Source organism: Meles meles, chromosome 4, assembly GCF_922984935.1.
Source record: "Meles meles chromosome 4, mMelMel3.1 paternal haplotype, whole genome shotgun sequence".
In the NCBI taxonomy this organism is placed as follows: Eukaryota; Metazoa; Chordata; class Mammalia; order Carnivora; family Mustelidae; genus Meles; species Meles meles.
The window spans coordinates 11,414,133-11,437,564 of record NC_060069.1 but is presented as its reverse complement, the minus strand read 5'-3'; the positions used below and the strand labels follow the sequence as shown (position 1 = coordinate 11,437,564).

Below are 23,432 nucleotides of genomic sequence, written 5' to 3'. Positions count from 1 at the left end.
TGAGTAGCAAACTGAAGTTGGTTAAGGACATCTGGTAGAAATAATAGGGGAAGAGAAGTTTTTAACCACATATTCTTTTTTTTTTTTTTTTAAGATTTTATTTATTTATTTGACAGAGAGATATCACAAGTAGATAGAGAGGCAGGCGGGGTGGGGGGGGGTGGAAGCAGGCTCCCTGCTGAGCAGAGAGCCCGACGCGGGACTCGATCCCAGGACCCCGAGATCATGACCTGAGCCGAAGGCAGCGGCTTAACCCACTGAGCCACCCAGGTGCCCCTTAACCACATATTCTAAAAGCCGAACGTTTTTTTTTTTTTTTTTTTTTAAAGATTTATTTATTTGACAAGTAGGCAGAGAGACAGGCAGAGAGAGAGAGAGAGGAGGAAGCAGGCTCCCAGCCAAGCAGAGAGCCCGATGCGGGGCTCGATCCCAGGACCCTGGGATCATGACCTGAGCTGAAGGCAGAGGCTTTAACCCGCTGAGCCACCCAGGCACCCCAAGCCGAACGTTTTTAAGAAAAAAGACCCAGTCACTTCCAGGTTTTCAAGTAGAAGATTCCACTAAGGCAGAGAAAAGTAAACTAATGTGTTACACTGGGCATAAAATGCCAATTTCAGAACTCGAGAATGTATTAAACAATCTTGAAAACAAAAAGATCTAGAGAAAAAGAGGGTTATCTAGACAAAAAGTTGTCACTGGATAAAATAAGCAAATATGTTTTCAATTAGTTACCTCTATCAACATTTATTAAAATTACCTGAGTTCTGGGGCACCTGGGTGCCTCAGGGGGTTTTAGTGTCTGCCTTTGGCTCAGGTCATGATCCCAGAGTCCTGGAATCAAGCCCCAGGCTCTCTGCTTGGCTGGGAACCTGCTTTTCCCTCTCCCTCTGCCTACCACTCTGTGCACTTGTGCTCGCTCGCTCGCTCTCTGTCAAATAAATAAAATCTTAAAAAAAAAAAAAAAAGTTTACCTGAATTCTTGTTTTTTTTCCCTCCATCCTTTCTCTGGTTATAACTTGATTTATTGGTGACTTATGCATTATTTAGTTAATTTGAATTTTTACTTTTTAAAAAAAAAGATATCCAGGATTATATTTCATATATTCCTGTACTCATCTGTTTTTTTCCCCCCTCTCATAAACACATTTTCAGGTCACATCGAAGTAGTGAAATTACTTGTGGCACATGGAGCTGAAGTGACATGCAAGGATAAAAAGTCTTACACACCTCTTCATGCAGCAGCCTCTAGTGGAATGATCAGTGTAGTCAAGTACCTTCTGGATCTTGGAGTTGATGTAGGTATATAGATTGAGCAATATAAATGAAGGAGGCATTTTATGTGTTTATGATTTCATTGCTGGCGAAGTTATTTCAAATTTTAAGACAATTTTATACAATATTTTTGTCTTTTAATTAGATATTTGTAGTCCTTTACATAATAATATATAGTATGCTAATATCTGATCATGTAATTAGTCAAAGTATATTAAGAGGTAAAGGATATTTCAAAGGTGAATGAATGATACAGGTTTTTCTTCTTCATCACTATCCAAGATTAATGGCTCCATTCTAGCTGATCAGACACACTTGGGTTATTTTTCCTAAGTGGCTAGTTTACTGTTAGTCTTATTTTCTCCATCAAGTACTCCCTTCAGTTGACTGTAGCAGTTCACATTACAGGATATTGGCAAGAGCTAGGCAGGAAAACCAGAGGCTTCTTGCTCATCAACTGTAAGTGTTCCTTACTGTATAAATATTTTTGGTTAGGAGAGTTGCTGCTTTATATTTGATTCCCGCATTGAGATAGCTAACAATACCTGTCACTTTCACAGGCCATCCTTTAAGCACTTGACCTTTATGCCCCTCTTCGTGTATTTACTCTTATTGTAGGTGTGTTCTGACAGACTTGTCTGGTTCTTCAAAACAGATTAAAAAGAACCAATTAGGAGAGAGGGTTAGGCTCTGCTAGAGGGAAGACTTTAGATAACTGCAGAAACAAACCAAAAAAAGTATGTACTAGTCTGATTTGATAAAGAACGCAAGGCAGAATTGCAGAGCTGAAGCTTTAAGGATAATATGAAGCACTTTGCCTAAAGCAAACAAGTAGGAACTGAAAATGTCGGGATTGTGAGATGTTGCAAAAATCCAAACATACTGTTAGATAGGGTCTTGTAGAGTGCAAATAGATAGAAGTTTTATTTTTCAGCAGTTCCTCTAGCTCTATTTCATCAGAGTAGCATAATGCCTTACAGTATCTTTGATCTAGATGAATGAGCATCTTGTTTCTGACTGCTGTTACACGTCCATTCTGATGCAGTTTTTTCAATTTGTGTTATTGACAGTAAAATAACATTTGTAAACTCTAGCGACAGAGAGTTCTTTGGAATAAATGATGAGACTTAGAGCTGTTTACTGACATGTGGCCTCTGTTTGCATGGTTTATTAGTTTCCCAGGGCTTCCATAACAAATTACTATAAAGTGAGTGACTTAAAACAACAAATTTAATCTTTCAAAGTTGAAGACTCTGAGGGTGAATCTATTCCATGGTTCCTAGTTTTTAGTGATGAAATGTAGGTGCTTTGACTAAAGTTAAGTGTTACTTTTTCACTTTCTTCAATTTCTTTTACCAGGGATTTCAAAAGAGAAAATGTTAAATACAGTTGTGATAAGTTGAGCCCACTTCAGAGTAAGAGAGCACCTCCAAATGAGGCTGCTCTTACTTCTGATGAATTACAAAATTGGGACATTAAGTCACTAGAAGGATTAAGAAAATTCACTGAAGGAGCACTGGGTGGTTCATTCAGTTAAGTCTCCAGCTCTTAATTTTTTTTTTTTTTTTTTTTTTTTAAGCAGCTCTTAATTTTGGCTCAGGTCTTGATCTCAGGATTGTGAGTTCAAGCCCCATATTGTCCCCATGCGGGGGCATGGAGCCTACTTAAAAGAAAAACAAAAAAATACCTCATTGACAACTATTATATTCATAGTTTACTATACAAAAAATAAGATGTGAATTAAGATCAGCCAAAGGAAGAGACACATAGGGCAGTGTTCAGAAGTATTCTAAACAGAAAGCATTCATTGTTCTCTCCGAATGGAGTTAGGACTCCTTACTCCCCTGGCATGAGCGTGTGAAAGTATGCACATAGTATTGCCAAACGGGAAAGCTCATCTGAGCTTTGTTTTCAGAGTTTTTATTGGGGTTCCTTTACATAAGAGTGATTAATTTTTTTTTAATTTTTTTTAAAAGATTTTATTTATTTGAGAAAGAGAGTGAGCAAGAGAGAGAGCACATGAGCAGAGGCAGGGGGAGAAGGAGAAGCAGACTCCCCACTGAGTAGGGAGCCTGTTATGGGTCTCAGTCCCAGGACCCTGGGATTGTGACCTGAGCCAGGGGCAGATGCTTAACTAACTGAACCACCCAGGCACCCCATAGGTATGATTGGTTGATCACTTGCCCCCATGGTTGATTTCAGTTTCCAAGTCCATTGATAACTGAGGACTCCAAATCCTGCATCCTAAATCACATGGTTGGTTTAGGTGGCATTGGCATGTCCTACCCCCAGAACATTGACTGTGGCCAGTCCTACTCTAGATCCAGTGTAGCCAGCTCCCACCCTAAACGAGGACACTCCTATCGGATATGCCATAGATCACCTTCCAGAAGACGAGGGTGAGGGCCAGACATCTCTTTGGGCAAAGGTCACATTCTTTATGTAAAAGTCATGTAAACTTTAAAGTATTCACCCATTTTATTTATTAGAAACAGAACTAAAAGAGAAACTTGGCTCAAGAATTATTTCTCAGTATGGAGAGCACAATCATTCTGGTAAAATGTTAACATGTTAAGGCTTGAAAATATCTAGAGCCCAACTTTGTTGGAAAAATAAAATAGATAGAAAAAGGTGCCACTCAGTTTTTTAAATCCTGACCTTTACTTCATTACCAGCTTTAATCTTTTGTCACTGCAGATGTAAAGGCTGAAAATAAGCATGTTATTCAATATCTCTCGGAATTTTTAGTTTGTGTTCATTTATCATGATTCTTAGAGTTAATTCTTATGACTGTACCTTACTTTGAAGACCTTTAAAAATATGTTGTTTTCAGGGCACCCAGGTGGCTCAGTGGTTGAAGCCTCTGCCTTCGGCTCAGGTCATGATCTCGGGGTCCTGGGATCGAGTCCTGCGTCACGCTCCCTGCTCGTCTGGGAGCCTGCTTCCCCCTCTCTCTCTCTGCCTGCCTCTCTGCCTACTTGTGATCTTTGTCTGTCAAATAAATAAATACAATCTTTAAAAAAAAATGTTGTTTTCATTTTCCTAAAATTTCACTCTTGGAATCATTCAGTTTTGTCATGAAGTAGACATTGCAAGTGTAAATTATATTCCCTGAAAGTGAAAAATCTATTTGACACCAAAATGCTGTTGTTAATGTTCATTATTTTAAAAGAACTTCAGAATTCTAAGCCTTATCTGTGTATTTACCCGTTTCTCACTCCATTAACTTGCTTACAACCACAATATCACTAAAAGAGCTCTCATTCTTGTAGCAAGTAGTAAGACTTCTTTAACACTGAGATTTTTTTTTTCTTCCAATAGATGAATGAACCAAATGCCTATGGAAATACACCTCTTCATGTAGCCTGCTATAATGGACAAGATGTTGTAGTAAATGAACTTATAGACTGTGGTGCTAATGTAAATCAAAAGAATGAGAAAGGATTTACCCCTTTGCACTTTGCTGCTGCATCAACACATGGAGCGTTGTGTTTAGAGCTTCTAGTGGGCAATGGGGCTGATGTCAATATGAAGGTATGAAATAAAATCAGAATCCATACTGTAGTATTTAGGACTTTGCTGTTTAAAATACTATCAGGGTGCCTGGGTGGCTCAGTGGGTTAAAGCCTCTGCCTCTGGCTCAGTTCATGATCCCAGGACCCTGGGATGGAGCCCCACATCAGGCTCTCCGTTTTACGGAGAGCCTGCTTCCTCTCTCTCTCTCTCTGCCTACTTGTGATCTCTCTCCTCAAATAAATAAAATCTTGAAAAATAAATAAAATAAAGTAGTATTAGTAATAAATACCATTCAGGAATAAAAAGGAACAAATTATTTATAGACATGAGAACACAGATGAATCTTTAAAAAGTCTTACACAAGAATATATGTATTAATCCAAAAAAAAAAGAATATATGTATTAATCCCATTTGTATAAGGTTCTAGAAAAGATGAAATTCCACTTATATAGGGTTCTAGATTCTGTAGTTGAAAAAAAAAAGACAGTTGCCTCTGTGAGGAGGGATTGATGGAAAAATGGATCTAGGAGAACTTTCTGGGGTGATGATAATCTTCTGTATTTTGACAGGCTTTGTTTTATATAAATAAGCATTTGACAAAACTCATAGAGTGGTACATTTAAGATTTGTACACTTCATTGCATGTAAATTTTCGCTTAGGAGGTAACAAACCAAAGTGATGTTGAACCTTGTTAATGATAAGCATACCAAAATGCTTAGAGATAATATGTAGTCATATCTTCAACTTTTGAAAAACATCAAATAATTAGGTGGATGGGCTAGTTGGAGAGATTGATATATGATGATGTGTGTATAGTAAAATGTTAGTGATAGAATCCAGCTGGTATGTATATGGGTGTTCATGGTAATCTTTTAACTTTTCTGTTTTGAAGCTCTTTTCAATTTTATAAAAATTAAAAGACCACAATCAGTGTGTTACATATAAGGAATAGTCGGGGTTTTTTTGTTGTTTTTGTTTTTTGTTTTTGTTTTTTTTGGTTGCATTCACTTTTAGGAATGGGCATTTGAATTTTAGAAATGATGTGAAAATTCTGGAACCAAAATAAATGTACTTTCTCTGTATAATTCTGTGAAAAAGCACATGCAGCCACAGTTTTGGGCACTAGTTTATAATGTGTAATCATTGTTTTGATTTTTCCAAGATGCTTTCACTGATTGTTTCTCTATTTATACATCAATTCATTCTTAGAGTATTTGCCAGTCTATATCTTGTGTTATATAGAAAAGAAAACTACAAATAAAATTGAACTGTTTAGGATTAGTAAAAACATTTAACCTTAAAATGTGTTTTTCAGAACTTTAATTACTTAAGATTTCAGCTTCTTTTGTGGGTATCATGAGCCAGTCTTCAGATTGGTAAAGAAAGGAATCCATTTTCTTATATTTCTTAACTTTAGAGAGACCTTTAGTGACACCGCTGACCCTGTCTGATAGCTACAGTAGCAGCAAGTCCATCTATCATTAGTCATTGCTCTAAATTTTCCTCTCTCAGCTATAGGAGGAATTTATAGTCATCACACCCAAGGAAGGAAGGGGCATGAGGTTTCATAAAGAACTCCTGTTATGATTATGTTTAAAATGCCTTTTCTGAGAATATACATTTAAAGCTTCCAGGTCCCAGTCAAATCACCTACTAAAGTTTTTTTAATAGTTTAAATAATTACTAAAAATTTATTGATAATACATTTGAACTCCTTAGTTAAATTTGAAGAATTCCTGCTGTTTGGATAATCGGGGAATAGAACAGTTTCTAAACTCTTGTGAAGGAGAGACGTTTGTTACTTGTTTCCTTAAAGGCCTAGTAATATTTTTTAATGAAGATTAGATTTTAACATTTTTCAAAATATCATAACCAGTTTTTTTTAGTCTCTGAGACCTTTTATGATCAGGTGACTATAGTTCAGTCATTGTTGAGTATTAAATATTAAGTATCACGGCTTATCTATATCATTAGCTGTGACACATGTTTTAGTTTCTATAGTGCTGTCTTTAAGGGGTAAAAATTAGCCTTTTTATGTATTTTATACAGTGCATTTCGACATGAATATTTAATATAACTTGCTGGTAGATCATTTGATTCATATGTGAGTGCCTACATAGCCGACTCTAGTGGCTAAATAGATTTGAAGGGAACAAGCCAATGATACTGGTTTAGAAATAGATTTCCGAAAAAGTTGCCTGAATCTTGCTTGGGGATGCATGACATCCCATTTATTTTTTTTAAATTTTTTTTTTATTTTATTTTTTTATAAACATATAATGTATTTTTATCCCCAGGGGTACAGGTCTGTGAATTGCCAGGTTTACACACTTCACAGTACTCACCATAGCACATACTCTCCCCAATGTCCATAAACCCCACCACCCCACTTTCTCAACCCCCCTCCCCCCAGCAACCCTCAGTTTGTTTTGTAAGATAGTCACGGTTTATGACATCCCATTTATATGCAGTTGTCCAGTTGTCATATAGCCACATTCCTTTGGAACACAGGTCCCATGATGTTAATGACTTCTAAGGTACCTTCCAGCTCTGAAATTATATAAAAATTATTAATAACTATGTGTTTTCAACCAGTAAGAATATATATTCACTCAAGAATATATCTTCATTCCTGACACCTGTATTTCCTATATTTATCAAATCAGTGCCTATCAAATTGTTGCTTGATTAAGGAGCTAATAAGGTTTTGACCTTTGCCTTACATTGTAAAAAAAAGAAATTGTAACCCTCGTGTTCCCCTTATCAAGTCACCTCTTTCTCCCTGCTTCATCTTTTTTCTTTTACGCCATTCTCCATTTTGGTGTTTCTGTCCCTTATTAAGTTGTGGATGACTAGAAATTGGACTATGAATTTAGGCTTGAAATTACTCAATTTGTTTATAGGTTTATTAATTGGCTGTTTTACAAAGTACTGCATAGAGATAAAATGAGTGAAGTTTAAAAGACAATCTAGGTCTGGTTTTTATAACCTTTCTTACTGACTTGAGCCCTACTGCATTGATTGTATCTCTTAAATGCACATCTTTTCCCACTTCATCTTATTCTTGAGAATAAATTTTGGTCAGGTAAAATACCTCAAATAATTTGATATAAAATTTAAACATAAAAAGTAATGTGTGTGGCTTATTTTTTGTTGCTCTTTATGGTCACTTGTGAACGCAAGTCTTAGAATTTTGGTGGATCTTTATTTCCTGTTTGAAACTTCTCATTTGTTCTAAAATTAATTAAGGTGACTTTAAAAAAAAATCTACCCATTGTCTCCCCAATTCAAAGAGAAATAAATGCGCTCTCCCCCTTATAACATGTCTTAAGGTGGACTTTTCAGTTGGTAACCTGAATCTTTTGGGAATTTTTTGTTTATTTGTTTTAGTATATTTGGAATACTTTTTATGATCAGTAAGTATGTAGTAGAAAGTAAAAATGTTAATCCAGTGCTACCTGGAGGACTCCATTTACTAGCTGTGAGACCTGGTTACATTTCTTAACACCTTGGCCTATAAGATATGGTCAATAGCATATAAATCATAGGGTTTTAAGACACAAATGACTGATATATATATAAAGTGTTGTAAAACTGCTTGGAACGTAGTGCTTACTATGTATATAAATGTTAGCTATAATTATATTTCACATTTCATCATTTTATGAACCTAAATTTATATTACTGTTTAGTTTTTATTTTTACTTTTTTTATGTCTGTAAAGTAAAAGATTAAAGAATCAAGATATGTTAGGAAACATTCTGAAAAAATCATTCCAAACTGGAATCCCATTATTAAAATGCTTTTGTGCTTTTTTTGTTTTGTTTTGTTTTGGTTGAAAGAATAACTGGTACATAGGTGAAAACACCGATATATCATATGGTTGGTTTACAAAAGATTAGTATGTTCTGTATAGCAGGACTATGAGGTCCAGGTAATATATCCATTTCCAGTTGACAAGTGAAGGCTCAAGAAGATAGACAGCTTCTCCTAATTCTTGCTCTGGTACCTGGCAGAACCAGGATTCAGCTCAGGTCTTTCTGACTCCAGAGCCTACCTTATTTGTTTGCTTGGGTTTGTTTTGGTTTGCTTTGCTTTGTTTTCCCTCTTGTGTACACACTGCTTCCAAAGGTTTGAGAATTCTTTGAGATAAATTGCCTATTGGGTAGTTTGCTTGAAAAAATTAGTATAAAATTAGGGAATCAAACACATTGATAGGTAGTTATGTTCATCTAACGCTCTAGTATGACAGAATTTCTTGAGATCTGCATTATACAGTTTTAGTGTAAACTTAGGATACTTGTCGCATTTCATTTTTAAGTATATATACACACAGAAGATAGGCTGAATATTGCTGAGGGATTAGGAATTGCAAAATAGATTCTTTCTTTGTAATGGTCACATTGTATGTTTTGATAAAGTCCTTTAGAATTTCAGAGTTTGTACATTAAATACACACATACCCAGCCAGTATGATTATTTTTTTAAGTAATTTGAGAAAAAAGCTAACAGTATTGATTACAAATAATTATAAACAAATTAATGTATTAAGTTTTTAAAGTGAATTATAGTGGTTGAAGTTAATTCTGACTTTCACTTTTCCTTGATTGAGGGAGGGATTCAGCATTTCTTAGAATGAAAGATCTGTAGCAAGGTCAAATTTTGGAAAGGTGGGAAACATCCCAGTTGTACCACTACTGACTATGTGACCTTGGTTGAATCATTAATATCCTTGTGCTCCAGTTTTCCCACCTATGTAATAGGAATGATACTAGGATTACACTGTATACCTACCATGCAGAGCTTTTGGTAAACTGTAGGCATTGAGGGTTGGTTGGTTTGTTTTGTTTTGTATATTTGTGCTTTATAATATCTGTACTTTAAAAAAAAGTGTTCCTAATTCTGAACAGCGCTTTTACCTCCGTAAGTTTGAGCTAAACTTAATGCTTGAATAGTAGTTTTACAAGATAAAGATGCAGGAGGATATTCAAAATAAAACTAAGGGTTACATATGACAGATATAACAATAATTTTAAATCTTTTATATTTGATTATTTCAGAGCAAGGATGGGAAAACCCCACTGCACATGACCGCCCTCCACGGTAGATTCTCCAGATCACAAACCATTATCCAGAGTGGTAAAAAGTATTTCTGTTTGTTTTTTTTCTTAAATGTAGTAAAAACATCCACAAAATGAATGGTATTGAGAAATTATTGTAGCTGTCTATATATTTTTAATATTTGATTTCAGATCTTATGAAAATCAAATAATAAAGAGTATAAAATGCCATATATATGTATCTTTCATAATTTGTTTTTCATTTATTTTTGTTTTGTTTCACCTGAATTAGAAATAATGATTTCTCTAGCAGTTGGTGTGGGCTTTTTTAAAGCATTGCTAAATAAAAAACTTTGCCTTTCCACCACAGTTTGTATTTGTATTATACATTAACAAAACTCTGTTGCATTTATCTTTTTTCCCCTTTTGGATATTCTGAACTATTTTTAGGACTTTATTTTCAGAACTTGTATTCTTTTGCATTTGAATTAGTACTAGACAAGCTAAACCTTTAAATAAAAGCTCTTAGGTACATTGTGTTTCCCAAGCCATATTCCAAGGAACTGTTTGTTAATAGTCCTCAAGATAATAGTTGTTACAGTTTTGCAAGGAAAAAGTAGTAGTTTTGTGATCAAATAATTCCTGAAGCATTGCCTGCAATTTTGATGATATTTGGCATGTGTGCATTAAAGCTCTGAAATCTTGCTCTAAAGAAATGTATTTAAATTTGTTTTTAATATAGTGGTTTCCAAACTTATAGGACCCCAGAACCCTTTCATCATTTTAAAATATATTAAAAGCCGAGCGCTTGACTGGCTCAGTGGGTTAAGCCTCTGCCTTCAGCTCAGGTCATGATCTCAGGTCCTGGGATCAAGCCCTGCTTCAGGCTCTCTGCTCAGTGGGGAGCCTGTTTCCTCCTCCTTCTCTGCCTGCCTCTCTGCCTACTTGTGATCTCTCTCTCTCTCTCTGTCAAATAAATAAATAAAATCTTTAAAAAAATAAAATATATTAAAAGCTTGTGCTTAGTTCACAAAATCGTTTTTAAGTGTAAAATCTATAACCTCAGTGCCTGGTCCATTATATGTCCTATGAATGAAACCTAGTTAAATCACTATATCCATTAGTTTATGCCTGAATAGAGTTTTATGTTACTTTCCGTGTAATAAATTTGACTTGATCTTAATATAGTCCAGCATCTGATAGTACTTTACTTATTGCAGGAGCTGTAATTGACTGTGAGGATAAGAATGGAAACACCCCTTTGCACATAGCAGCAAGGTACGGCCATGAGCTGCTAATCAACACTCTTATTACAAGTGGTGCTGACACTGCGAAGTAAGTACTTAACCACAGTGTTGATAGCTGTGCTGCAAGGGAAACACAGATGGCAGTGAACTGCAGTTTTCTAGAGATTTCAAGTAGAAGTATGGATTTTTGTGCCCAGTATGGTACTAATTGCTTGAGCTTTTACCTATTTGTATGGATGATATGCTAGAATAGATATTTAATGTGATTTCTTTGGTAAGCCAGCATAGTGCATTTTTTTTTACCCCAGTGTATTCTAGATTATGAATAATGCAGTTTTAGTCAGAGCTTTTGATTGTTGTGATCTATTTATTTTTAATCTAAAAGTAAATAAAAGACCTAAAAGTGTTTATGTACTGAATGCTTTTCTTTTTCATTTAGATAATACTATCTGTAGATTTTTTGCGCCCCCCCCCCCCACCTTTGGTCAAAACAACACACTTTGTCTATTTTATATATTGAAGTTTTTCTTTAAAGGTTTTTTTGGAAAGATGGATTCTATTGCATGCTGTGTAGAAGTAAACACCTTACTTAAATTGATGTTTATCATTCTTAGGTGTGTCTTTATATTTTTATTACATCTTATTACATTTATTATATATATTCATTAACATGTTTTAAACCTTCTAAGCTTTCTGTAAATGTGATGGAACTCTACACGTTTTTGCAGTTTCTGATTTAGCCATGTAGAAAATTTGGACTTTCTTTCATAATCTCTACAAACAACCTGTAGTTCATCCATTTTATAAAATGTAATTATTATATAAAGATTTCATAGTTTATTCATTCTACTTATTTGCAAATTTAAGTTGCTTCCAATTTTACAAAAATTACTACAGTGAGCATTCTTGAACATTTTGTGTTGTGGTAATGATTCTCACTGGCAAAGCGGAAGGAATGAATTTCATACCCTAGGCAAATGTCCAGAGACAATTTTGGTTGTCATACTTTGGGAGAAGGGTATTACTGGCATCTGGTTTGGATAGAGCTCAGGAGTACTCTGAACATCCTGTATGCATAGGGAAGCTGCCCCTCCCCAGCCCCCAACAAAGTCCCATCATGGCAATAGTACTAAGGTTGAAAAATTCTACTTCTGGAGGAAAATTGCTGGATAATAAATAAGCTGTGTCCACCTTCAGCCTTTTGCCAAATTGCTCTTTAAAATATTAAAGGTTTGGACTCATCTAATTATCTTTCCACTTTAACTAGTTTCTTTGTAATTTATTTAAATGATTGTGTTATTCTTGATTGTAATGAGGTTATTATCCTACTTATACTTCAGGCGTGGCATACATGGAATGTTCCCCCTCCATTTGGCAGCCTTAAGTGGTTTTTCAGATTGCTGCAGAAAACTTCTTTCTTCTGGTAAGTAGAACTGTAGACTGAGTCTTTTTGTTTGTTTGTTTCCCCAAAGCCCTCCATATATCAATACAGTCTCTTTATCCTGCTTTTCCAAAATTACTTGTAGATATGTACAAGGGTGAATCATTTATTAAACTCTCTTAGAAGATGTTGGATCTTTCTTAACTTTAAGATGCAGTTTTATCTTCAAATATGGGAAAAGTTTTATTTTTCCAGGATTTCCTTCTGTTGGCTGGGGAATGGGATATATAGAGTATTTCTAGAGTAGTTTCTATTCATTGAATGGTAGTTTTCTTGGATCATCTCCATATGTCTAGAAACAGAATATCTTCATTTGCATGCTTCGTTTTTAGGAGCTGATAGCCATGCTATAGTATCTTCCAGGTTTGTGAAATTATTTATACAATATCTGTTTACTTTGTTATAATACCATAATCATAGTCCGTTTGAAACAAAACAGGATCTATAGCTTTCTAAAAATATTCTAAAACTGTGGTCCTTATTAAATGCATAGAATTACTGAGTATATAATTTACTTGATTTTAAATGATAATCTGTTTCTCAGCATTAAAAAAGTTGAACACGTTTTGCGTATTTAATACGATTGCTGAAAGAATTACAGGAAAGTTTTGGTGAAAATTAACATACTGTGTGAGACAGACACTTCTGAGTTTTTCTTAGTGATTTTTTTTAGTTACTTCTGCTTTAAGTTTTTATATATATATATATATATTTTTTTTTTTAAAGATTTTATTTATTTGACAGAGATCACAAGTAGGCAGAGAGGCAGGCAGAGAAGGAGGGGGAAGCAGGCTCCCCGCTGAGCAGAGAGCCCGATGCGGGGCTTGATCCCAGGACCCTGGGATCATGACCTGAGCCGAAGGCAGAGGCTTTAACTCACTGAGCCACCCAGGCGCCCCTACTTTAAGTTTTTAAAAGTATGTGTATGTCCACAAGTATTCACAAACCCCTTTGTCTATGAAAGAGAAGTCTTAAATTTCTCCTCAGTGTTAGTAATAATCCACAGGTAGCAAAGCACCTATGGCTTCTTTTAAAAACAGTTTTTTGTTTGTTTGTTTGTTTTTTAAGATTTTTATTTATTTGAGAGAGGAAGAGAGCACAAGTGGCAGGGAGGGGCAGAGGGAGAAACAGACTCCCTGCTAAGTAGGGAGTCTGACACAGGTTCCGTCCCAGGACCCCAAGGTCATGACCTAAGCTGAAGGCAGATGCTTAACCCACCTGAGCCACCCATGCACCCCTATAGTCAGTTTTAGAACATTCTCATCCTCCTTTTAACAGTCAGTCCTCATTTCCTCCCTCACCTCTCTAAGCAACCATTACTCTGCTTTCTGTCTCTAAATTTGCCTGTTCTGGACAGTTCGTAGAAATGGAATCACCCAAGATGTGGTCTTTCTTTCACTTAGCCAAGTGTTCTCAAGGATCATTCCTTTATAACATGTATCAGTACTTTGCTTCTTTTTATTGTTGAATAATATTCCGTTATATCCTGTGGTTTTTAAACAAGTTGTCCAGCACTTATCCTAAAGCTAGTCTCAGTCCTTTAGAGGCAGTTTTTTTGATAATATTATATATTATTATCTACTTTCAATAATTTTGTGCCTATTTGTAATTCAGTTTCATTTGAGATTGGGGGGTCATATGATACATGACATTTCTTGACATAGTACTTTAATATGAAATAACTTATCTGTGATACTATGTAAGATGTATTCATTCTTACAGGATTTGATATAGATACCCCAGATGATTTTGGCAGGACCTGTCTACATGCAGCTGCAGCTGGAGGGTATGTTAACAAAATTTTTACTTTTTTAAGAAGAAGGTAGCTGGTCATGTCAGTTTTTCTCTTATCTTTGTTTCTCTTTAACAGTTCTGGACTGTGTCAAAATGGAAAACAAACCATAAAAGGAGTGTTTTGGGAGAAGAAAGTCCAGAGTAGTAGAAATTGCTTTTTCTAAATCCTCTTCCATCTAAGTCATAAAATATGAGTGGGAAAAGAGATGGAAGAAAACTGTAAAAGGAAGTAATGTGGGGGAGGTGGAGCAAAACTGTAAAAGGAAATACTGCTTTTTGTGAGAGAAAATTATTTGTGGGTAAATGAAAGGAATAGAGAGGAATGAAACATTAGAGATATTCTGAGTAATACTAATACTCCATGAGAAGCTGTGTAAGGTTTTTTTTAATTTTAGGAGAAAAAAATGTCTGGGCTTGTTTATGTCTTTCCTGTACCCTAATAGGAAAAAGAAAATTTTTGAGTTTGAAAAATTTTAGACAAAGTTTTAAATATTGCTGCTAGGGGTAACTAGGCTCTTGGTTTGAATAAACAACAACCTTCAATTAAAACTCGTCATCTTTGAAGCATCCTGCTAATCTATTGTTTCTGATCATTTAGATCCTAAATCTGTAATAAGACATTTAATTCATGGTGACTTACCAAAAACTTCATTTACAAGAATTTTATTACTAATAATCATTCTTTTTTTTTTTTTTTTAAGAAAGAATTCTTTTTTTTTTTTTTTTTTTAATATTTTATTTATTTAGTTGACAGAGAGAGAGGTCACAAGTAGGCAGAGAGGCAGGCAGAGAGAGAGGGAGAAACAGGCTTCTCACTGAGCAGAGAGCCCGATGCGGGGCTCGATCCCAGGACCCTGAGATCATGACCTGAGCCGAAGGCAGAGGCTTAAACCACTGAGCCACCCAGGCGCCCCCTAATAATCATTCTTTAAAAGTTCCCAGTGGTTTCAGAGAACAAGTATACTGAACCAAGACTACTACTAGGCCAGTTGCAGATGCAGAGATGGATTGTGAACATATGACTGGGTCCTCTTGTTCTTCCAAGGTTACCAAAGGACTTTCCAGTTAAAACCTTGCTTCCATATTACTGGCCTCCAAAGGGAGGGACAAAAGACAACACGACTGTCTGATTAGGTGGTAATCACACTTTCTAGTGTAACATAGTAATGATGTTCAGGGTTTTGAAAGTTAAACTACAGAAAGACCCATGCAGGTACCATACGCTCCTACAATTTTAACTAAAGATACATTTAAGCAATTATATAGGAGAAGATAAGGGAAAACAAATTGGGAGCGTTTTCAGGTTGGATTTTTTTTTAACCCATTTTCTTTTAATTTAGTATTGAAAAACATTTAAATTTAAACCATTCTGTTAAAAGCATGTTGTTTGAAGTTTGTTTTAAAGGTTTCTAAAAACTCTTGGGAATTTTTTTTTTAAGATTTTACTTGAGATAGAGTGTGAGCATTAAAGGGGTGCTGGGAGTGGGAAGGCAGAGGAAAAAGCAGACTCGCCACTGAGCAGGGAGCCCAAGGACTCGGGCTGCATCCCAGGACCAATGAGCTCATGACCTGAGCCTAAGGCAGCCACTTAACCAACTCCCAGGAACTCAAATGTGAGCTTTCTTTTAAACAGTGACAACATGACTCACTGTTATTTCCTATCAACATGCCAATATGTGTGTGTGTGTGTGTATATATATATATATATATAATATATACTTCTTAAAATTCTAGATACAATGAATTTTAGTGTTTTTTTTTTTAAATTTGATTACGTAAATTTTTTTTAAAAGATTTTATTTATTTATTTGATAGAGATCACAAGCAGGCAGAGAGACAGGCGAGAGAGAGGAGGCAGAGAGAGGAGGAAGCAGCCTCCCTGCTAAGCAGAGAGCCGGATGTGGGGCTTGATCCCAGGACCCTGGGATCATGACCTCAGCCGAAGGCAGAGGCTTTAACCCACTGAGCCACCCAGGCGCCCCTATTTTATTTTATGTTTTAATGTTTTATTTTTTATTAAATATAAATCATGTCATTTTTTTCACTTTGTTTTCATTTGAAAACATGTTTTGGTACTTAAACTACCAATTTTATTATGAAATTATTGACAGTTAAGTCTTCTAACTGTATTTTCCCTAATAGGAATTTGGAGTGCCTAAACCTTCTGCTGAATACTGGTGCAGACTTCAACAAAAAGGACAAATTTGGGAGGTAGGCTGTGGTGACATTCCTCTGTAGAACCTAATTAATGTTGTTTACTAAATGACTTGGACGACCTTCTGTCTTCTGAGAATTAACAGTTCAGCATCTTTTGCATCATGATCATGATTCACTGAGAGGCCCAAATAAGTCAGTAACTGAAATAATTCATTTTTACCCACAGTCTTCTTCCACTTGGGCCCCTGCCACAGCCTAGGCTGTCAGCCACAGCTTTACCTTATAAGCACCTCTGAATCTCTCAATATCATTCTTCCTCCTCCCATAATTATACTTAGAAATGTAAAACTCCATGGTACCTGTGTTCCTTCAAGAAATTCACAAGACCTAGAACTCAGTAGTACAATTCTCCTTACCCCTAAGTCGTTTCATTGTCAGAGACTTTGGTGCCCGTATTTGGTTACAGACCACTAGAAACAGAAATGAAATAGGTAATAAATATATATGAAACTTTTGTTCTCCCCTCATATAATTATCTCTTATCCCATGTTACCTATACACATAATAGCACATCCACATACACCCCTTTGTATGACTGGTAGGAAAGTAACTGTGAAGTAACGGAATCGCTTTGTAGTCTTTTAGCCAGTCCACATTGTTACTGTGACTAGCATTGATGGTAGCGGTACTTAAAGTCACCAGTATCTACTAAGTTACTTAGAGTAGGAGTTGACTTAGCATGTGCTAAAACCATACAGGAAAGGATTGAAGGCAGTTTGAATTGGTTAAAAAAAAGATGGCAGGCAGTGTGAGCAAAATTGCGGGTCATGAGTTTGAGAATTATATCAAAGCATGTGACAAGAAAGGGGGTGTGTGTCAGAAGGAAATGTGTGGATGTAGTACATTCAGTGCATGGGATGGGGTCAGTGCAGAAGTAAACAATTATGTATGGTAGGGAATCAGAAATGCGTATTTTTTAAAAAAACTATTTGACCCCATAATTACTTTGAGGAATAGACTGCTCTCATAAGCCTGCTAATAAAAGGAACTAATGACCTGCAAAACCAAAATCATTTTGTTTGGCTTTGCAATGCAATATTTTTTTTTAATATTTTATTTTATTTATTTGACAGAGAGACAGAGATCACAAGTAGGCAGGGAGGCAGGCAGAGAGGCAGGCAGAGAGAGAGGGGGAAGCAGGCTTCCTGCTGAGCAGAGAGCCCGATGCGGGGCTCGATCCCAGGATCCCGAGATCATGACCCAAGCCGAAGGCAGAAGCTTAACCTCCTGAGCCACCCAGGTGCCCCTGCAATGCATTATTTTTACAGTAAATTGACTTTTACAATTCTACTTTAATCCATCTTACATTAGTTAATTTGTAGCACTTGAAGCATTTTTTTTTTTTACTACAAATGGCAGCAAGGGCTTCTGAAGCATATTCTGAGTTTAGAAGCTTGGAAGTAATTCAGGGTTAATTGTATTTCTTAATTAAGAGGGAAACAAACCATAAGAGACTCTTAATCTCACAAAACAAACTGAGGGTTGCTGGGGGGTTGCGGGGGGAGATAGAGTGGCTGGGTTATGGACATTGGGGAGGGTATGTGCTATGGTGAATGCAGTGAAATGTGTAAGACTGGTGATTCACAGACCTGTACCCCTGAAACAATACATTATATGTTAATAAAAATAATTTTAAAAATAAATAAATAAAAATAAAGGGGGGGGGAGCCACCAAGATAGAAAAAAAAATGCTATTACTATACTATGCTGTTATCCAATAAAGTAAAATAATGTTTTACTACTGTTTAGTAGTACTGTTTTACTACTGTTTACCTTCATTTTTTGTTTTCTTCTTCTGTCCTCCTTTTTTTTTAAACGAAAAGTCATGGAATCATTATAGAATTGCAATTCAAAGACAGGGAATTTTAGTAACATTCTGTTGCATTTCACTAACTGGGAGGAAACCAGCTACAAATATTCAGTCTTCAGAAATTAAACAGTACTCTAACTCTTCTGAATAAAAAAGTCTTCAAAACTATGCAGTTCCTGCTTGAGAAACCTGATACTACTGTACAGCTTTACTGTATGGTTGGTAGAGTAGGGCATTCTTTTAATACTTCTATATTTCTCTTATCCTTTATTCCTCCTGAGACATGAACAGCAGCTTCTACCCCTGTACTGTGAAACATTTTTGTTAGTATAAGGGAAGTTTTGTTAAAATGAAAGTGTTCAAAAGTTTCTGAGCAGAATATGAAGGTGTCTGTAATTCACTCAAAAGACTAGAATCGTTACTGTGGGGACCATGAAATAATTTTACTGTGTTTCTGTCATAATTTACTATTCTTAGAGGTTCTTTGCTACTTACTTTCTCATACTAGCTTCTTTTGTCGTTCCCTCCAAAAGACTTAGTATATGGTAGAGATCAATCTCAGACTCACTATAAATACAGTATTTGTATCTGGGTCAAGTAAGAGTCAGCTGTGCTCTTGTTTACTGGTATATGTCCCTGGCTTTTATTTTTCTTATATTAACTTGGGCACAAAAGATCTCCGCTGCACTATGCTGCTGCCAACTGCAATTACCAGTGCCTGTTTGCTCTTGTGGGATCAGGAGCAAGTGTGAATGACCTTGATGAAAGAGGATGCACACCCCTGCACTATGCAGCCACATCAGACACAGATGGCAAGTAAGTATCATGTGGTGAGAATGAAGGATTATTTCTATAAACCAACATTTTCCATGTGGTTGGCTGTTTTTATTGCAAGTTCATATTTTTATACTTTTTCTGGTATTTTCTTGAGTCTCTAGTGTGAGAAATAAATTGGTTTCATAATTATTCCTGAATCATAGTTTATTACCTGTTTGTACTCAGCAACCTGCTTTATTGACTGATCTGATAGAAGAAAGATAAAGGCCTCTTCTTGTCCTCCCTGCCAAAGCACATCTTAATATCATCTCCATGTTTTTTCCCTCTGACTTCTCAGAGGCAGCAGTTTTGAGTTTATCATAGGGAAAGAAAGGGACAGAGAAGATGTGGACAGAGAAGACAGTTATGTGGACAGTGCCAGCAGAAGATGGGGCAGAGATTGGAACACCAGTATCAGTCAGAGGTAGAGAGTTTGTATTTGTAAGAGATCCTTATAAATGGGTATCTGTCCAAAAAGGGAGTAGCCAGTATGGCAAAATCTGGCACTTGTTGGTTCTAAATATTGCTTAAATTAAGTAAATGAGATAATGGAATAACCAAATATTGGCCAAGAATGCCTGAATAACCAAAGAACAAGAAATGTGTGAATTATTTTTTATAATTAATATTCACCTAACGTTGATCAGAACCATTCATAGTACCTTAATATATATTGCCTTCTTGGAAGAAAATAAATTCATTGGAGACAGAGGCTCTTCAGTTTGTGGTATTCATAATTGTGTATGGATCAATTAAGAGTAAAAATACCCAAAGGGAAAAACAAAGAGTGGTTTGTAAGGGGGATTTTATAAAATATACTTCAAGGAAGTTTTAATTAACATAGAACTATTTCTTTGGTTTTTAATATTTGCTTTTTACCCTTAAAATAAAAAGCATAACTTGAAGATATTATTCACAAATGTTAATTTATTATAAATTCTGTAACTATCAAATCCATTTCTGTCAGTAGCACTTTGTTATGTTGGATTGAAAGCTGAAGCTCTGTAATCTCAAAAGCAGTAGTAAAATCTGCTTTTGTTTACAAAAATGTATCACTTTGTATAATTTCACATAAACCTAGAATAGGTGTAGATAGATTTTGGGAGAAGTTAAATTACTTGAAGTATGTTTTTATAGATAGTAGCTCTTTAAAGAAAATCTGTGGTAAAGATTTTGCAAATAAAATATTTTGGTGGGGCACTTGGGTGGCACAGTCAATTAAGCATTGGCCTTTGGCTCAAGTCATGATCCCAGAGTCCTGGGATCAAGCCCTGCATTTCATCAGGCTCCCTTCTCTGCCTGCCACTCCCACTGCTTATGCGCGCACGCTCGCTCTCTCCCTCTCTCTCTCCCACTCTGTGTCAAATAAATAAGTAAAATCTTACTTTTAAAAAAATGTTGGTAAACTTGGGTAAGTAGATCATCCTCTGATGTATAAATTTTGTAACTTCAGGATATAATTTATAGATTTTCTTAAAATAGGTTATACCTAAAACGAACATATCACCACCAATGATCCTTTACCACTGTTCCCACACACTAGTTATTAGGTGTCACTCAATGGGATCTACATAAATTCCACTGAGATGTCACACACGTAAACACACACACACATAGAGATTACCCAAGGTCCTCCTGCCCTTAGACAATTACATTAAACCCGAATTCTTATATGCAGAAACCAAGAGAATAACAATGTTCAATCCATACTGTTTGGGATTTGTGGTTTTGTTTTAAACCAATCTACTTTTTTTGTAGAAGTGTATCAGTACTAAAGTGATATAAATCAGTTCTTTCACCTAATATAAACTGTTTTGAGCAACAGCCTAGTGATATTTATTACTTAAACATTTAATTCTCAGTATCTACACAAAGCAGCCTGATGTGCTAGAAAGAACATTAACTTTGGGATCCAAAAGACCCAGTTTAAATCTTGGGGTTTCTATATTATACCCCTTTGAGCCTGAGCAGGTAATTGCCAAGCAAAATCTTTATCTGTAAAATTGAAAAGAAACTTACTTAGAATTGTGGGGAAAACTGAAATTATGTATATAAAATAAACTAGCACTGTTTTGTTTTTTAAGATTTACTTGAGAGAATGGGGGAGGGACAAAGGGAGATAATCTTCAAGCAGATTCCCCACTGAACATGGAGTCCAGCACAGGGCTGAATCTCATGATGAGATCATGACCTGAGTCTAAACCAGGAGTTGATTGCTTAACCAACTGAGCCACCCAGGTGCCCTTCTCACACTGTTTCTTAGAGCCTCTGTTTCTTTAAAGTATCAGAATCCCAGAGGTCCTATCTAATGCCATCATTTATTGACTCAGTAATTTGTTCCTGAGAACTTTCTGGAAGCTATAAGCTACAGTAACCATTTTAGGATACCAGAGGCGTCCTTTCAGTAAATGATTGTTTTGGAGACTCAATTAGTAGCACTGTAACATTGATAAAATATTGGGGCACTTGGGTGGCTCAGTGGTTAAGCGTCTAACTCTTCATTTCAGTTCAGGTCATGATCTCAGGGTTGTGATATCCAAACTTTGTGTGGGGCTTCATGCTGGGCATGGAGCCTGCTTAAGATAGTCTCTCCTGTCCCTCTGCCCTTCCCCCCCCCCCCCCAAAAAAAAACAAAAACAGAAATGTTGACTTATTTTTCTAAATTACACTGATTTAATTCCCAGGTATATAAGCTGGGAATAAACGAATAAAAATAAAAGAATAAAATTTTTAAAAAGAATTTTATTTTTATTTTTTTATTTCTCTAATAAAATAATCTGGAATGATTAATTCACACTTACAAGTATGAAATATTTTCTAAAGGACACAAAATCCCCGTAACTTCAAATGACTACTATTCAGTAATGTGTATTTGTGGTTTGTTTTTTTATAATCATTTACTAATCTCTTGTCAGCATCCCCAGGGAAGGTTGTTTGTATCTTTATTTTCTGGCTTTTATAAAATCAGTGTGTTAACTTACAATCAGGAGAAAAGAATACACTCTCTCCCCTCCACCTTATTTGCAAATTAGATGTGAGGTATACATATTCAAGACCAAGTAATTTTGTGATTTAGTAGTTCATAAGCACCGAGGTTAAAGTGCCAATCTAACTCATTAACTCCTGTGCTGAAGTATTTGGTAGCATGAAGAGGACACTGGATGAAGGGAAGACCCAAGGTCTAGTCCTTGCTTTGATGTATGCTAGCCAAAAGATTTTGAATATGATTTGATTTTCCTGAGTGTCAGTAATTTTTTCCATTTGTTGAAGATAATGCTTTATCTCACAAAGTAGCTAATGAAAGTTGATACTGCTTAGCAAAATGTAAAAGGCAGGCCAGTAGAAGGAATTTTATCATTTCAAAGTAACTCTTAGTCTTTGTTTTGTTATAGGAAACCAATTATCTGAATAATATGAATGTAAAAAAAAATCATGATTTGATAAGAATTAATGTATAACAAATTATTTGAAACCATTTAATACTGTATCCATGGACCAGTCATTGTAAATGCATTGAGATGTGCTCTCTTAATTTAGAAAGTAAACACGAACTTACCTACTTGTTTTGCTTTCCTTAAATAAATCTTTTTTTTTTTTTTTTTCAGTACTCATGTATCAGCAAGTTATCTTAAAATAGTTTGTTCCACTGATAGAATCTGCTTTGTACTCAGGTCTCAGTTGGAGAACTATTTCTGTTTTATCTCTCTCATCTAGAGAACTTGATTAAAGATAAAAAGATATGCCCTTGTGTGAAATGTTTGTGCCTACAAAGCAATGGGACTGTCCTCCAGGCCTGCAGGTCTTTTATCCATTCCAGTGAGCACTGACCTCTGACTTGGACACCTAGGAAAGAAAACTGGATACAGTTTATACACTGTCTGGAACACTTTGTGCAGAGCCCTCGAAGCTAGTTTATGAACACCAAAAAACACCAATCTTGTTACTTTAGGTTCAGATTTGGGTTTTTTTGATCATAGTGATACCCAGTTCACCATATTTGACTAATAATTTTAGCTATACATGTCAAAATTCCACTTAAATGGATAAACATTTGCAACCATTGAGGATAATAAATACAGAGTCTGCAAGTAATTACTAAGGGATCTAAAGGATTTTAAGCAATTCAGCATTAAAGAAATGTGTTGGCATTGAAAAGAAAGGCCCTTATAGGTAGGTAGATGATTGATGCATAGATAACATATAGATATATAAATGATAGTTATGTATTTGTGTAATACATTCTATATATATCTATCT

At 35.6% G+C, this 23,432-nt stretch overlaps 1 protein-coding gene across 9 annotated transcripts in view; it reads left to right on the top strand.

Moving 5' to 3' along the window:
* Positions 1 to 23,432, top strand: part of ANKRD28 (ankyrin repeat domain 28) — a 210,367-nt gene that overhangs the window by 158,588 nt on the left and 28,347 nt on the right. For all 9 annotated transcript variants that reach the window (XM_046001800.1, XM_046001798.1, XM_046001799.1 and 6 more), the window contains 8 exons: positions 1,153 to 1,295; positions 4,594 to 4,806; positions 9,851 to 9,929; positions 11,071 to 11,185; positions 12,438 to 12,520; positions 14,261 to 14,324; positions 16,475 to 16,543; positions 19,035 to 19,175. In XM_046001800.1, coding sequence (XP_045857756.1) covers positions 1,153 to 1,295; positions 4,594 to 4,806; positions 9,851 to 9,929; positions 11,071 to 11,185; positions 12,438 to 12,520; positions 14,261 to 14,324; positions 16,475 to 16,543; positions 19,035 to 19,175 — 907 coding nt within the window. The remainder of the gene's footprint in view (positions 1 to 1,152; positions 1,296 to 4,593; positions 4,807 to 9,850; positions 9,930 to 11,070; positions 11,186 to 12,437; positions 12,521 to 14,260; positions 14,325 to 16,474; positions 16,544 to 19,034; positions 19,176 to 23,432) is intronic.